Genomic DNA, 15356 nt, shown 5'->3' with positions numbered 1-15356 from the left:
TCCCAAATTGCCCTATCCTGCCCCATGTTGCCCTATCCTGTCCCACGTTGCCCTATCCTGCCCCACATTACCCCATCATGTTCCACAAATTTCTCTATCCTGTCCCACATTGCCCCATCCTGTCCCACATTGCCCCATCCTGTCCCACAGTACCCCATCCTGTCCCACATTGCCCCATCATGTCCCACATTGCCCTGTGCTGTCCCACTTTGCCCTATCCTGTCCCACTTTGCCCTATCCTGTCCCACATTGCCCTATCATGTCCCACATTGCCTTATCCTGCCCTATGTTGTATCCTGTCCCACATTACCCCATCATGTTCCACAAATTTCCCTATCCTGTCCCACATTGCCCCATCCTGTCCCACATTGCCCCATCCTGTCCCACATTGCCCAACCCTGTCCCACATTGCCCAACCCTGTCCCACATTGCCCTATCCTGTCCCACATTGCCCCATCCTGTCCCACATTACCCCATGCTGTCCCACATTGACCTACCCTCTCCCACAAATTTCCCTATCCTGTCCCACATTACCCCATCATGTCCCACATTGCCCCATCATGTCCCACATTGACCCAACATGTCCCACATTGCCCCATCCTGTGCCACATTGCCCCATCCTGTCCCACATTGCCCTATCCTGTCCTACATTGCCCTATCCTGTCCCACATTGCCCCATCCTGTCCCACATTGCCCCATCCTGTCCCACATTGCCCCATCCTGTCCCACATTGCCCAACCCTGTCCCCAATTGACTCCAGGGGCCCACCCTACAGCTATGTGTAAATACCTGTTAGCCGTTATCCTCGTTTTAGTGGCGCTTCGACTGTGAAACACAGGCGGCTCCTGCACATCTCCTGTGCACACACAATAACTGTACAATTACAGTAGTTTGCAGTAAGGGGGAACTTTGGTGAAAACAAGTTATCACCGATCCACAGGTTAGGTAGATGATAAATTAGTGAATGAATGGAACAGGGGACGAGTCGGACATGAGCTCCACTTACCCACATTGCCCTATCCTGTTCCACATTGTCCTATCCTGTCCACATTGCCCTATCCTGTCCCACATTGCCCTATCCTGTCCCACATTGCCCTATCCTGTACCACTTTGCCCGATCCTGTCCCACAAATTTCCCTATCCTGTACCACAAATTTCTAATTCGTGCCCCACATTGCCCCATCATATCACACAGAATTTGTGCGATCTCTTCAGTTTATGATGGAAAGGCTGGGAGGCCCCTCAGAGCATGGGGGCCCAGTCTGCCCACTCTAACACTGGCCCTGAGAAACACCCCTGCCCAGCCTGTAGTAACAAGCCCCCATTGGAGGATTCCCCGGTGCTCCGGTGGGCCAGTCTGACGTTGTATATGTGACGCCCTGGAATAGTCAGGTAGTCACAAGCACAACATCACACACACCCCTCCCCTGGATAGTCAACAACAGTCAAACAAAATCCTTGTTGCCTCCTCCAGGGTCTGATGTCCACACCAGGTGGGGCGGAGCCAGGCAGTTGGCCCCACCCACCGAGGAGTTCACAGGCCTGGAGGCGGGAAAAAGCAGTTTAGTTTAAGTTGGGAGTTAAAAGTGACAGGAGCAAAACTGTTGGTGTCTGGGTAGGAGCCCAGGCACTGTCAGCAAGGTCGGCAGACGGTGGTGGCCGTCTGCAGGAGGTGGTGCAAGTCAGCGGAACCGTAGGAGCAAGGATGGGTGGTGGCCCGCCGGTACCGAGCCGGGGAGCAGATCTGCACCAAGCACAAAGGCAGGGCCATCAGACCCCGACCAGGCTAGGAGCCGCTGACAACGGTCAAATCCGATAGTGACCGGAACCCTAGGGGTTCCCTAACACCCAAGACCCGACAGAAGGCAACCGTGAGGATAAAAAGCCACCGCCATAGGCTAGAGATCCAAGGGCCAGCGCCTGCGGGTAAAACGGGCTCCTTCGGTACATACACGCCGGGGAGTTGACTACCAGTGGGAAACCATCGGAGTCAATTCATACACAGCGGTGCAGGGAAAGACAGCCACCATCAACCTGTCCGGGGAGAGCAAAGACACTGCAGCCGGCTGCGGGACCCGTCCATCCAGCCATTTGATTTACCAGAGACTCTGTGAATCTGTGCCTGAGTGAGTACAACAGTGCCATCCGGCACTGTGCCGCGTTGCCTCCGCAACCCTGCACCCCAGCTACCCTGCCTCCCCGTATCACCACCGGGCCCCGGGACGGGATCACCAACCCCTACCCACGGAGGGGGAACCAACATCCTAGCTGCTCCCTGCCATCGCTCCCGGGATCCCCGTCACCAGCAGTGGTGGTGCCCATTATTCCCACGACCCGTGGGTGGCGTCACGGACTATCCCCCCAAATAAAGCACCCCTTTTCACTCGTGGGCGAGGAGCGCTGCTCGAGTCCCCGGGTCCGGCCCACCGCTCAAGCCACCGAGCAGCAGCAGCCCCGGACCCGAGCGTAGCGAGCGCGGCCCCTCCGCCCGCGACACATACAGCACTGGGGTAGGGGGGACATACAGCTCTGGGGGGATATACAGCATTGGAGTGAGGTATATACAGCTCTGGGGGGTATACAGCATTGGGTCGGGGACATACACCACTACTGTGGGGGCATACAGCTCTGAGGGGTGTACAGCACTGAGGTGGAGGCATACAGCTCTGGGGGGTATACAGCACTGGGGTGGGGGACATACAGCACTGGGGTGGGGGACATACAGCTCTGGGGGGTATACAGCACTGGAGTGGGAGGGCATACAGCTGGGGTGGTATACAGTACTGGGGTGGGGGCATACAGCTCTTGGGGGTATATACCACTGGGGTGGGGGACATACAGCTCTGGGGGATATACAGCACTGGGGTGGGGGGGGACATAGAGCTCTGGTGGGGTATACAGCACTGGGGTGAGAGGAATATACAGCTCTGAGGGGATATAAAGCACTGGGGTGTGTGGCATATAGCTTTGGGGGGTATACAGCACTGGGGTAGGGGGACATACAGCTCAGTGCTGACGGGACGCTGTCAGCCCTGCTGTTCCTCTCTCTGTTGTTCATCTGTGGGATGGGAGTGCAGCACATCGTGCGCTATCTCTGCCCACAGATGAATTTTAATGCCCCTGCATGCAGCGTTCAGTGTGCAAGTATGGATTTAAAGCACTGTGAACACTGTGGTCACCCGGAAATCGGCCTGGTGACTATAGAATACATCACCGCCCCTGCCAATGGCAAATTGGCTTCCCCAGCGGTCCCGGGCCCCGGCACTTGCCATGGTGCGCCAGGTGCTGACGCCGGCCATGCATCTTCCCATTCACTTATAATATATAGTTAGGAGGTCATTCTACTCTATACCCCTTTTCACAGATCGATACTTTACACATCAGTAACTGAGATGCATGGCACAGTGCACATTTGGGCCATAGCACTAGGAGGCGGCAGAGAGCAGAAGGCCGAGGCTGGTACACAATGTATGTAAATAGCGAATGAGGAAAGTGTCTGGCACAGTATCAGGTCATGTGGGGAAGACATTGTGAAGCATTCACTGAGGAATAAGTGCTCCTTTGTGTTGCTCTATAGAGTTTCTCGCCACAGTATCACTGCTTTATCTCAGCCTTCTCCTCTCTGCTGTAAAGAAGGGTATTTCTGTCTTTTTGGAAGTATGAAACTTTCAAGGGTTTTATTGGACTCCTTTCTGTTTCTTCTGTTTTTACAGTTTACAAACATCAGGAGCAGTGATGGTAATGAAGGATCCAGACACTCAACAGCAGTACATGAGGCTGCCAAAGCGAGAGTCAGGAGAGGATCACAGGGAGAAGGAACCAAAAAAGATGCTGCGAATTCAGGATACCCAAGGCTCATCCATTCACCAACAACTGGATTACCGGACGTGAATCGAATACAAAATGACTCGTCACAGTCACCGACCTGGGGACCAAAGCTGAAAAACTCATTGTATCCTCTGAGCGAGAACTCCCTCAGCGCTTATGGAGTGCTCCTGTTGTCACTGGTGGTGTTTGCCGTGGGCATTGTTGGCAACCTGTCCATCATGTGCATCGTGTGGCACAGCATGTCCATGAAGAGTGCCTGGGATTCCATCTTGGCTGGCGTCGCTCTGTGGGACTTTCTGCTTCTTTTCTTTTGTTTGCCTGTAGTTGTTTTCCAAGAGATCACACATCGAAGACTTCTGGGGGTCCTCTCCTGTCGCATTGTACCATTCATGGAGGTGAGAGTTTTCTTTCTTCATGTATGTGTATGCAAACAGAAAACTCAGTATAACAAGATTATTATGTATTGAGATCAAAGTCAAAAACTTACATTCTCAAGAGGCGTAAAAATACAATTTCTCTTACTGGCCAGAATCACTTTACGTAATGTTTGCATCACTTTTTTAACAGACATTTTTAGTATTTTTTCTGTTAAATTCTATGATCAGAATAATGAGATAGGTAACATCCAAATTTCAGACAAATCTAGCAAGACTGAATAATGGGGAATGATCTTTAAAGGTATTGTCCATTACTTTTACATTGATGGCCTATCCTTAAGGCTACTTTACACACTGCGATATCGGTCCCGATATCGCTAGTGTGGGTACCTGCCCCCATCTGTTGTGCGACACGGGCAAATCGCTGCCCATGCCGCACAACATCGCGCAGACCCGTCACACATACCTGCCCGGTGACGTCGCTGTGACCGGCGAACCGCCTCCTTTCTAAGGGGGCGGTCCGTGCGGCCGCCCAATAGAAGCGGAGGGGTGGAGATGAGTGGCCGGAACATTCCGCCCACCTCCTTCCTTCCTCATAGCGGCCGGGAGGCAGGTAAGGAGAGGTTCCTCGTTCCTGCGGCGTCACACATACCGATGTGTGCTGCCGCAGGAGCGACGAACTACATCGTTACTGCTGCAGTAACGATAATCGAGAATGGAGCCCCATGTCACCGATGAGCGATTTTGCACGTTTTTGCAACGATGCAAAATCGCTCATCGGTGTCACACGCAGCAACATCGCTAATGCGACCGGATGTGCGTCACAAATTCCGTGACCCCAACGACTCCGCATTAGCGATATCGCAGCGTGTAAAGCCCCCTTTAGGATAGGTCATCAATGTCTGATTGACCGGGGTCCAACACCCGGCACTTCCGCTGATCAGTTGTTCTCGGTGCAGGCGGCCGGAAATGCTTATTTCTGGAGCTGCCCGATCTTCTGATAGGGTACTGCACATCCACCTCCTATTGATTTGAATGGGAGGCGGATGTGCAGTGCCCGACCAAAGGCCGCTATCAGAAGAAGAGTTTGCTCCGGAACTGAGGATTTCATGCTGCCGCTACTGGCACTGAGGTCAGCTGATCGGCGGAGGTACCGGACCCTAGCCAATTTGACATCGATGACCTATCTTAAGTGTAGGCCATTAATGTTAAAGTAGAGGCCAAACTCTTTCAGTGTAGCTATGCATTTGCAAATATAATAGGAAGTACATCCAGAGGATTAACTATGCGCCCCTTAAAATACTGGTGTCTTCTTATGTGTCAGACGCCATTTGAGGCTGTTCAGGCACCTGGGCCTAGCCCTGACTGCTACCTCAACACCCCTTATAGAAAAAACCTTCCCCACAGGCTCACATGTAAAAGTCAAACAGAACTTCAATTACCTTTCTTATCTCCTCCACTTTATGGTGTTTGACTTCAGCGGTGATGTCATGTCGAGATTCGAGAATGCTGCAGCCAATCAGTGAGCTCAGCAGCTCTAACAATGTAGAAAGCATAATGTGATGTCACCACTGCAGCTGAACAACAGAGCTGGAGATACAGCGCTGGACCCAGGGCATGTAAGTAAATCTCTGTTTGCTTTTTGAAATGGGATAACCACTTTAGGTTTTTAACAAACATCATCACTGTTTCCATCTTCACATTAATCAACTTTATAGCTTCTAGAAAATGCTAATGTATCGCCCCATACTCGGCAGCCGAGCCGATCGGATCCGGACCTTCAGTGGGTGGCTCGAGGGTCTCCGGACCCGGGGGTCCTGTGGTCACTCCAATCAAAAGGGGGATTGTGGTTTGGGGACGTAGGTGTACGTCCGGAGCCGTGTTAAGTTCGTGATGCCACCCATGGGATGTGGTGAAGGTGGACACCACCGCTGCAGTTACGGGGCACCCGGGGGAGATGTTTGGCAGCAAGTTGTTAACCCCTCCGTGGGCAAGGATGGTGGCCCCGGGAACCGTTGGGAGAGTGCTTGGTGGTGCAGGGAGATGGGCGGCCGGAGGGCACTGATGTACTCACTATTAGTAAACACACGAGTCTCTGGTAAACCAAGGTGATGGTGGTCAGTGCCCGCAGATGGCTGCAGTCTGGTCCCCCACCCGGCTGGTGGTCTCTGTCTTTCTCCCGCACCTGTTTGTGATGGTGGACTACCTGCGCTTGCAACTTCAGGAGTCCGCTCCTGGCTTGTGGTTGACTGAGGAGCCCTTTGCCCGCAGACGCTGGCCCGTGGGATCTCTGAGCCGTGGCGGTTGCTTTCTATCCCCCTCGTTGGGCTGTTGCGTTCAGTCGGGACTTTGGGTGGGACAGGACCTCTAGTCCTGACCACAATCAGTTAATTAACTAGCTCCCAGTAGCTTCTGGACCTAGCTTCAGGGTCTGAGTACCCCCCTTTGTGCTCCGGTTTCCGAGTCGGTTCCCCGGGTCGGTATCGACGGGCCACTACCCTGTCCCGGTCCAACCTCGGTTCCACCTAGCCGTCTTCCCGGCTCCTGCAGACAGAGGCCTCCGTCTGCCTCCTAGCCAGAGGTACCAGGACTCCTACCCTGCCACCTACCCAAATTGGTTTCTCGCCTCCACTGGAGCTGCACACAGCTCCAGCCCACACACCTCTCCAACTTGAACTCTAGACTTGTTCTATCCTTTACCTTCCCGCCTCAGGCTCTCTGAACTCCTCGGTGGGCGTCTTCCAACCGCCTGGTTCCGCCCCTTGGTGTGTCCATCAAGCCCTGAGGGGGCTGACTAGGGTTTATGTGTTTGGCTGTATGTTACCTATTAGGCACAGGTGTAATGCGGGGCCCTATCTGTGACTATCTGGCTGGCCAGGGCGTCACACTAAAAAAAAGCCATCTTAAAGGGGTTGTCCCGATTCAGAAAATCACAGTCCCTGAGCACATTTTGTTATAAAAATACAAACAGTGCTTTGCTCACCGTCCCCAGGTCCAGTACTGTGTCTTCGCCGGTGCTATATCTAATATTGGTTGCAGCGCTAACATAAACAGTATGGTATCCAATCACTTAGCTCAGCAGCTCTTTCTGTGTAAATAGACCTGCCTTGCACAGCCTCAGAGCTCACTGCTGTTGGTAAACAACTGTACCCAGGGACCAAGATTTTCTTCAAGGGCACATCCTCTTTAATTTTTATTACATATTTTCAGATGACTTCAAGCAATTCTCCACATGAGGAACTTTAACCCATAGATTTAATGTCAAAGGTCTCTCCCCCACTCAAACCAATTCTCCTGCTTTGCATTGAGGGTCAAAATCCCCAAATCCTAAATCGGATAGAACTCGAGTTTCTGCCCTATTCCTATCTGTAGATGCTATTATAGCGCCCAGAGAAGGGGGTACTCGGTTAGTGATGGAGAACCGCCGCTGCTCAATGTGGGTACTCCCAGGGCTGGTGGTAGTGGCAGCTGAGATGGTAGGCCCTCCGCAGGTAGGGCTATGCCTGGGAGATGTAGAGGGGCAATAATGGAGACCACACCAGGTTGTCTTTAATAGTCTCTACTCACTGTGGACCCAGGGGTTACTGGTTCAGGTCCCCGGAGGATCAGTGCCAATGTAGAGACCCAGGTTGCTCTGTCCTCGGCCCTCTCTGTAGATTGAGTCCCCGTAGCGTGGAGCATTTGGGGACCCCAACTGTCCCTTGTGGGGTACAGTCTCCTTCTCCGTACGGCAGGCAGTGCGGACCCTGCGGGGAGGTAATTGTCCGAACCCCGATCCTAGTTTACTGCTGATGCCCCTGGATTATTTGGTTTGATGAAGTACGTGAAGGGGTCCTCACCCGGCAAGTATTTGCCAAACAGTCTAAAACTTGCGCTTGACTTATGGTCCTGTACCCCGTGCGTGCTTCGGTCCCAGCGGTATCTTGGTACCCGACCTGGCGACTTCTCTCCTATGCCCCCGGGGTCACCGTTACACGGACCCAGCTCGGGCATGTCCGCACACCTTACCTGTGTGCTACTCGACTCTCTCCTCACTCCTGACTGACTGACCCCTCCCACCAGGCTGACTATACACAGGGACTCGTTCCTATGGTGACCATCCCCTTACGTGGATGCGCAGTGTGGAGAGGAGAACTAGGATTTAGATTGTGTTTTGGTGGAAAAGGCACTGATACTCCAGCTCCCAGGGGGTAGGGCCTGCATCCCCAAGAGGAAGCAGTTCCCTGTAGTGCCCTGAGGGTCTTGGGGCGCTACACTATTTTGCATATATCAATTTTATACAAATCAGGTGCAGACAGTGAAGGGACCTGTGCAGAAAACATATGTGGGCCCATTACTGTTTAACAGCTGATTTACCAAATGTGAGCTGATCATAGAGCGCCTTAATAGGATTTTCTATTTAATCTTTCATCTGATGAATCAGAATAAGAATACAATCTGTATTTCATTTTTTATTTTTTTTAATCTTGCAATTTTGACACTGAGCACTGGTACTGTTCTAGACTTATACTTCCTGTTGATTGTGGATATGCACATGTACATTAGCAGTCATAGACTGGCTCCAACCATATTTATTGTATTGAAGCATTTAATGAGAGTGTGCAAAGGTAATTGTGATATTGCTTATTATGATTGCTAGATCCTGTGTTAGGGCTCTTTTCCACCTGTGTACCGCTTCCAATGCTAGAGCATCGGAAGCGATATGCTAATGACCCTTTGCTGCGGGTGTCAGCCGAGGGTCATGCGACTGTGATGCGATATTGCGATCGCATCACAGCTACAGAGAAGAGGGAGGGAGTACTTTCTCCCATCTCCTCCGCTGTCTGTCTCTGCATACACCACACTGCAGTCACATAACATGCGAGTGCAGTGCGATTTTACACACGCGTGAGCTGAGACTCGGTGAAAAAGGCAGCATGCTGTGATTGCACCGAGAGCAGGATTCGTGTGGAGAAAAAACGGGACAGAGGAAACTGCCTCATTGATTAACACTGGTGCGAGTGCAATCCAATTTTTTATCGGATCGCACTCGCACAAGAAAATCGCAGGTGGAAAAGCGCCCTGATACAAAGAGTATAGAGGTGTTGCCTGGCATCGTAATACTGCCTCTGATGCTAATAAGCTGCTGGAAACTCTTCATGAGAAAAACAAGAAGTGAGTCTAAAATAGCCCCAGTGACCAATGATAAAATGAAAACATTACTAATTGTATTGTTTAATCAAGATCATAATATAAAAAAGTTGAAAAAAATAGAGTACATGTAACACAAAAATTTTATTAAAACAGTAGGTCATTTTCTGATAATACATTTCTTCTAATTTAATCTAAAACATGAGATCTTAAAGCTGTAATGGTCTGAAATGAGTGTTCGCAACAGAGCGCAATGGAGCTCAGTGCCCCTTTGTTCTCTTATGCTAAGGATATGCCATCAATGTTTATTAGTACAGAATGCCTTTAAAGGGAATCTGTCAGCAGGTTTTTTTCTATGTAAGCTGAAGGTAGAATGCTGCACAGGTTAAAACATAGAATTCAGGAATGCCTGTCATGTCAAGGTCCAATCTTTTGATTATTTGCTATGTTTATTTAAGCAGCAGGACTTCTCATTGCTCGGACTACAATGTCACGCACAAAATAGTCCGGCACTCCCCCTACTCTGACACCTCACTGTGAATGTACAATCTCTATTGAGAGCCTGGTGTGAGGTGGACAGCTCTTTCAGCTCTGCTATGTGGCTAAATCTAAAAGTTCTGATTGTGTCAAAACAGCTGCACCTACTAATCTAAGTAATACATCATTGGATTCAGGCTCTCTTTGTCTAATCATGCTGCTCTCAGATGCGGTAGCAAAAACCTGCTGACAAATTCCCTTTAACACATTTAGGTCTTGTCTCTTTTGTGTATGAAGATCTTAGAATTCAGAGTACATCTGTCTGTTGGATTATAGCTGCAATTTGGAATCTACTGCCTAATGTCTAATCTAATATATGTGCTTACACAATTAATCAAAGCTATAAAATGTATTTATTTTGTGTTTTTTTTACTGGTTTAGGTTTCTTCCCTTGGCGTTACCACATTCTCCTTATGTGCGCTGGGCATAGATCGCTTTCAGTCAATAACTTCATCCCAGCTCACTCCAAGACCAGTGGAGCAGTGCCAATCCATCCTGGGAAAGGTATCAGTTATCTGGATTGGTTCCTTAACCCTGGCACTCCCTGAAATCCTATTGTGGCAGCTGAATCAGGAGCGCTCGCCCGTATCAGGATTAATAAGTGATTCCTGCGTGATGCATCCCTCTCCTGATCAGCTAGAGGTTCTGCACTCCTTAGTGCTGACGTATAAGCATGCCCGCATGTGGTGGTTCCTTGGATGCTACTTCTGCCTACCCCTCCTTTTTACAATGACCTCGCTACTGGTGACTTTGCGAATTGTTGGAAATACAAAGAATATGAAAAATAGCCAGTGTCAGCGCCAGCTGAGCTGGATCGTGGCGGGGCTGGCTATTGTATACGGAGTGTGCATCCTACCGGAAAATATCACAAATATCTTGGTGGCCTACACCAACCTAGACCTCCCCGAGAATCTCCTCACACTTATCACTCAGTTTTTCTTATTCTTGAAGTCTGCAGTAACACCCGTCCTCCTCTTATGCGTCTCCAAACCACTAGGACAGGCTTTCCTGGACTGCTGCTGTTGTTGCTGTGATGATGAGTCGAAACCAGGAGCAGAACATAATGCTGAGGAGAACAGTGCAAAAATGGAGCCTCTGAACCCTCCATACAGTGTCAATGATTCGTCACTACAGCTGGGCACCCCCTGCTAAGAGAGAATAAATGCATACCATATAGACACTGGTAGTGACCCTATCCTCATCACCTAACAAGAGGACGGGGAAGTAGAAGACAACTGGAATAACATGGTCAGGGATGTCTGAGGTGAACAAATTAGACTGAATGGAGAAGAGTGAAGTGTAATGTAAGTGCTGGACAGATCGGACTAAACAAGACAACCTAGAAGGCACCGATGAGTAGAATACACCAATAAAGGGATATTCTGGTCTAAACAAGTGTTCACCTACCCACTATAAGGGATAATTGTTAGATTGGAGTCATTTCCACCGCTGTCTCCTCCATTCTTCCCTGGTACAAAAATGAAGCCAGGACGGGTTGAGCATACGGCCTGATTGCAGATGGGCCATGATGCTCCATTTAAAGAGGACCTGTCACCAGGAAAAAGTGTCCAGTTTTTTTACTCTTACTTTATTCCTGCTGATATCCTGAGTATTCTGTTTTTATTTTTTTTATATGGCCCCAAACATAGGGGCATTTTTAGTTAGTGCAAATTTTTATAATCTTTACAGAGAGGGCATGGGGTGAAAATTCAGAGAAGACTAAAGAATCCTGTGAACCAGACACCTAGTAGAGATCATGAAAAATAGCATTGAATAAAAAGGCCATATCTCTTGAACCTTATGGTGGATTTAAAAACATAAAAATAGAATACTCAAGAACAACAGGAATAAGGTAAGAGAAAAAACGCTCACTTTTGACCTGGTGACAGGTCCTCTAAAAGTTCATGGTAGTCAAGAAAGGAAGATTGGTAAGTACAGCGCAGTAATTGAGAGGCACAGTGTGTGCACAAAGTCATGCACGTATGTGTGTTGGACACACGTTCTGACAAATGGGGCAGGTCTGGATGATGAGACCCACATGCTGAAATTTCTGCAGCGATTTGGCAGCACATGTGCACTGCAAATCGCTGCAGAAACACTGCGCAATGGATGCAGTGTGTCTGCAGATAGATGCCGATTTCATGCGCTCTGAATGCTGCCTGTCCCATAGACAGAGAGGGAGCAGCATCCAAAGCGCACGGAAGAAGTGACATGCTGCATTTTTGAACGCAGTGATTTTGTCAAATTTTTGACTCTCAAATCGCTTCATTGAAAAAACCATCATGCGCACGGATCATGCACAATCTTCATAGATTGTGCAGGGGACGCAGGACGCATGCATTTACGCTGCATGCTAGACGCAGCGTAAATGCATCAAATTATGCAACGTACGCACATAGCCTTATAGTTGTCACCTATCGAGTGTATAGATGGGAATACCTCTTTTGTGACTTAAAGGGGTTTATTATTTTTGCATATGGGGTTCAGAATATATAGCAGTCAATTGCTAACTACCTGTCTTTTCTGCCCGGCGCTGATCTCTACCTGCTCGGAGTAGCAATTCTCCTGCTTCCTATAAAGTCATGTTGACAGAGCAGCTCTTTCTCTTGCTTTGCTCTGTCATCAGGGATTCTCTGCCAATGTCATGAAGATTGACAACCGCCCCCCACTGCCTAACTGCAGGATACCGGCTGTCAATCAGCATAATGTCTGCTGAGACGCAGAGCGGAAGCGAAAGAGCTGCTCTGTCTAAGATAGGTGAACTGAAGCAGGGGAATCACAGGCTGAGCAAGCAGAGATTGTCACTGTCCAGAACTGGAAGGTACCGTAGTTAGCAACTATTAGTTCTTAGCTCAATACGCAAAAATAATACAAGTCCCGGATAACAATTTTAAGTCACAGAAAGTTTAGTAAAAAATCATTAAAGTTTTGGATAACCTGTCATTAGATTCATGCTGCCCAAACCACAGGCAGGTTGTGATTTATGCTGCCCAAACCACAGGCAGGTTGTGATTTATGCTGCCCATGAATCTAAAGACAAGGTCCCTTTAAAAACCGCATCATATATCTGAATAGGATTGTTCTGAAGCAGGTTCATAGATTTCTGTAAACCCCTTTGAGATGAATGGGACATATGCAGAAATCCTGCAGTAAATTTGCCATTTTACATCTAGCACAGCCCTGTTCAAACAGATTCAGAAATACTATGATAAAATAAAATGTTATTCCCTCACATTATATGTGTGTTTGTAAGAAAAGTGTCATCACCAGGTTGCCCTGCAGAATAGAACCGAGACTGAAAGACTATTATGTTTAGTGGGAAATAGAAAATGTGCTTAATTCAGCTGAAGCCAAATGTGAAGATACATTAAATGATAAATCCTAGGTATTTTCTATGAGCACTGGTTGTAGTGTCTGCCTCATAAGCGAGGGATCCTGGGACTCCTGCCTCCCATCATGGTCCATCTACTAATCCTCTGGAATCCAGCACTCTTGGAGTGTGAAGCTCCACATTAGGATCATTACCAGATTTGATGAAAACATACACCATGACCTATGAACATTGTAGCCATATTCTATTTTCTCTTTTCTAGCTGAATACTGTGACTTTTTTCAGGTCTGAAATGCTTTCATTATTTATTGCCCCCTTAAAAAGATAGCCTCCAAAATAATACCTAACATCGTAAAATAAGAGACATACATGTTTTTTATTTTTCTAAAAATACAGAACACACTGTATAGTCATCCTGAATCGTAAGCATCACTAATGTTGTGCTCTGTAGTCACTTAAAGGAAATCTGTCAGCAGGTTTTTGTTATGTAATCTGAGAGCAGCATGATGTAGGATCACAGAGCCTGATTCCAGCATTGTCACTTGCTGGTCTGAAAGCTTAAACTTTGACACAATCACTGTTTTGTCTGCTGAAGATCTGTGAGTGCTCAGAATGCTGAGCCCTTTGTAACCCCACCCACACCACTGATTGACAGCTTCCTGTATACACTGTATACTTCCAGAAATCTGTTAATAAGTGATAGAGGAAGGGGGTAGGGGGTTACAAAGCAATTGGCTAGGAAGCACAAGACACCTAGTCCTGTAATGATAATCTCCTGCTGATAAAACACTGATTTTATTGAAACAGCAACACACAGCTATGTAAACTGAGAGCCCCTACATCAGGCTGCTCTCAGTTTACTATTGAAAACCTGCTACCAGAATCACTTTAAAGGGGCTGTCTGTTATTGGACAACACCTTCTTAAATGCCATAGTCGGATGTAAGAGGAAGGCATGGATGTGCTGCAGCCCATTTGTGGCCACTAATTGGCTGCAGGGCTAACATGACATAATAAAGTTATGCAAACCCTAGGAGACCCGATGCCAATATCATTGTAATGGTACTGATTCAGGAGGTGAATGCTAGTTTATTTCACTTGGGGCACTGCAGTATTTAAGAAGGAGTAGTTTAAGTAGTGGACAATTCCTTTAAAGCGGACAAGTCAGCTCCCCTGGCATATCTGTTTTTAGTAAGTAATTGTATTCCCCATGACATACCAGTGCTGGTACTCTTTACAGGGACCTCCAAACTCTGCTAGTCCTCTGTTTTTCCTCCTGGAATATAAATAAATGGCTACCCGGATCTCACCATTCCCCCCGTCAACCATTCCGCATTACTAACTAGTAACACTCAATTGTAAAAAAATGTTAATACATTTCTAATAGAAATAACAGAGGAACATCAGGCCATTAAAAGGAGGTGATCTAATCATAATCTACAACTACTCCTGTTAATTAGGGCAAATACACAAGACCATATTAAAGATCAGTACAAAACAGATACCATATCCAACTACGGTATGTTGATCGGAATAATCCTTAAAGGGAACCTGTCAGGTCCCATATGTGTTCTGACCTACAAGCATGGTGATGTTTGGCCTAGTAACCCCTTCCTACCCATCCCTGTGTTGTAATATTGTGTAATATGAATGTATGAAAATACGTTTTATTACTTACATGTTCCCTATGTAAATGATCAGAGGGGCTAGTCACCTGGACGACGCATCGCCCCGTGGGCATTTGCATGCTTTCTGTGGGTTCACGCCCCTGTGGTCGTGATACCATGGATTTACATGAGTGACGTCACTGTCAGGTCCTTGAGATCCTGCACGTGCGCATTTACCATTCGCGCAGCCTTCATTTCCGGGTGCTTACTTCTCAGCTTCAGACGCACTCTGCACATGCGCAGAAGACTCCGGTGCTTCCGACCATGCACATTTGAAGCCGAGAAGCAAGCACCCGGATATGAAGGCTGTGCGAATGGTAAATGCGCACGCGCAGGATCTCAAGGAGCTGATGGTGACATCAGTCATGTAAATCCATGGTATCACGCCCACAGGGGCGTGAACCCACAGAAAGCATGCAAATGCCCACGGAGCGATGCAATGCCCAGAGGACTAGCCCCTCTGATCATTTACATAGGGAACATGTAA

The 15356-nt window shown here is 48.3% G+C and overlaps 1 protein-coding gene across 1 annotated transcript; it reads left to right on the top strand.

Annotated features, from left to right (window-relative positions):
• The first annotated feature begins 3555 nt into the window (after window positions 1-3555).
• GPR37L1 (G protein-coupled receptor 37 like 1) lies at window positions 3556-14848 on the top strand. The gene is made up of 2 exons (XM_075335737.1): window positions 3556-4223; window positions 10254-14848. Exons 1-2 carry the CDS (start codon window positions 3660-3662, stop codon window positions 11022-11024), a joined length of 1335 nt encoding a protein of 444 aa, XP_075191852.1. The 5' UTR covers window positions 3556-3659; the 3' UTR covers window positions 11025-14848.
• The last annotated feature ends 508 nt before the right edge of the window (window positions 14849-15356 follow it).

Source organism: Anomaloglossus baeobatrachus, chromosome 2, assembly GCF_048569485.1.
Source record: "Anomaloglossus baeobatrachus isolate aAnoBae1 chromosome 2, aAnoBae1.hap1, whole genome shotgun sequence".
Classification (NCBI taxonomy): Eukaryota; Metazoa; Chordata; class Amphibia; order Anura; family Aromobatidae; genus Anomaloglossus; species Anomaloglossus baeobatrachus.
This window is presented reverse-complemented; position numbering and strand designations above follow the sequence as displayed.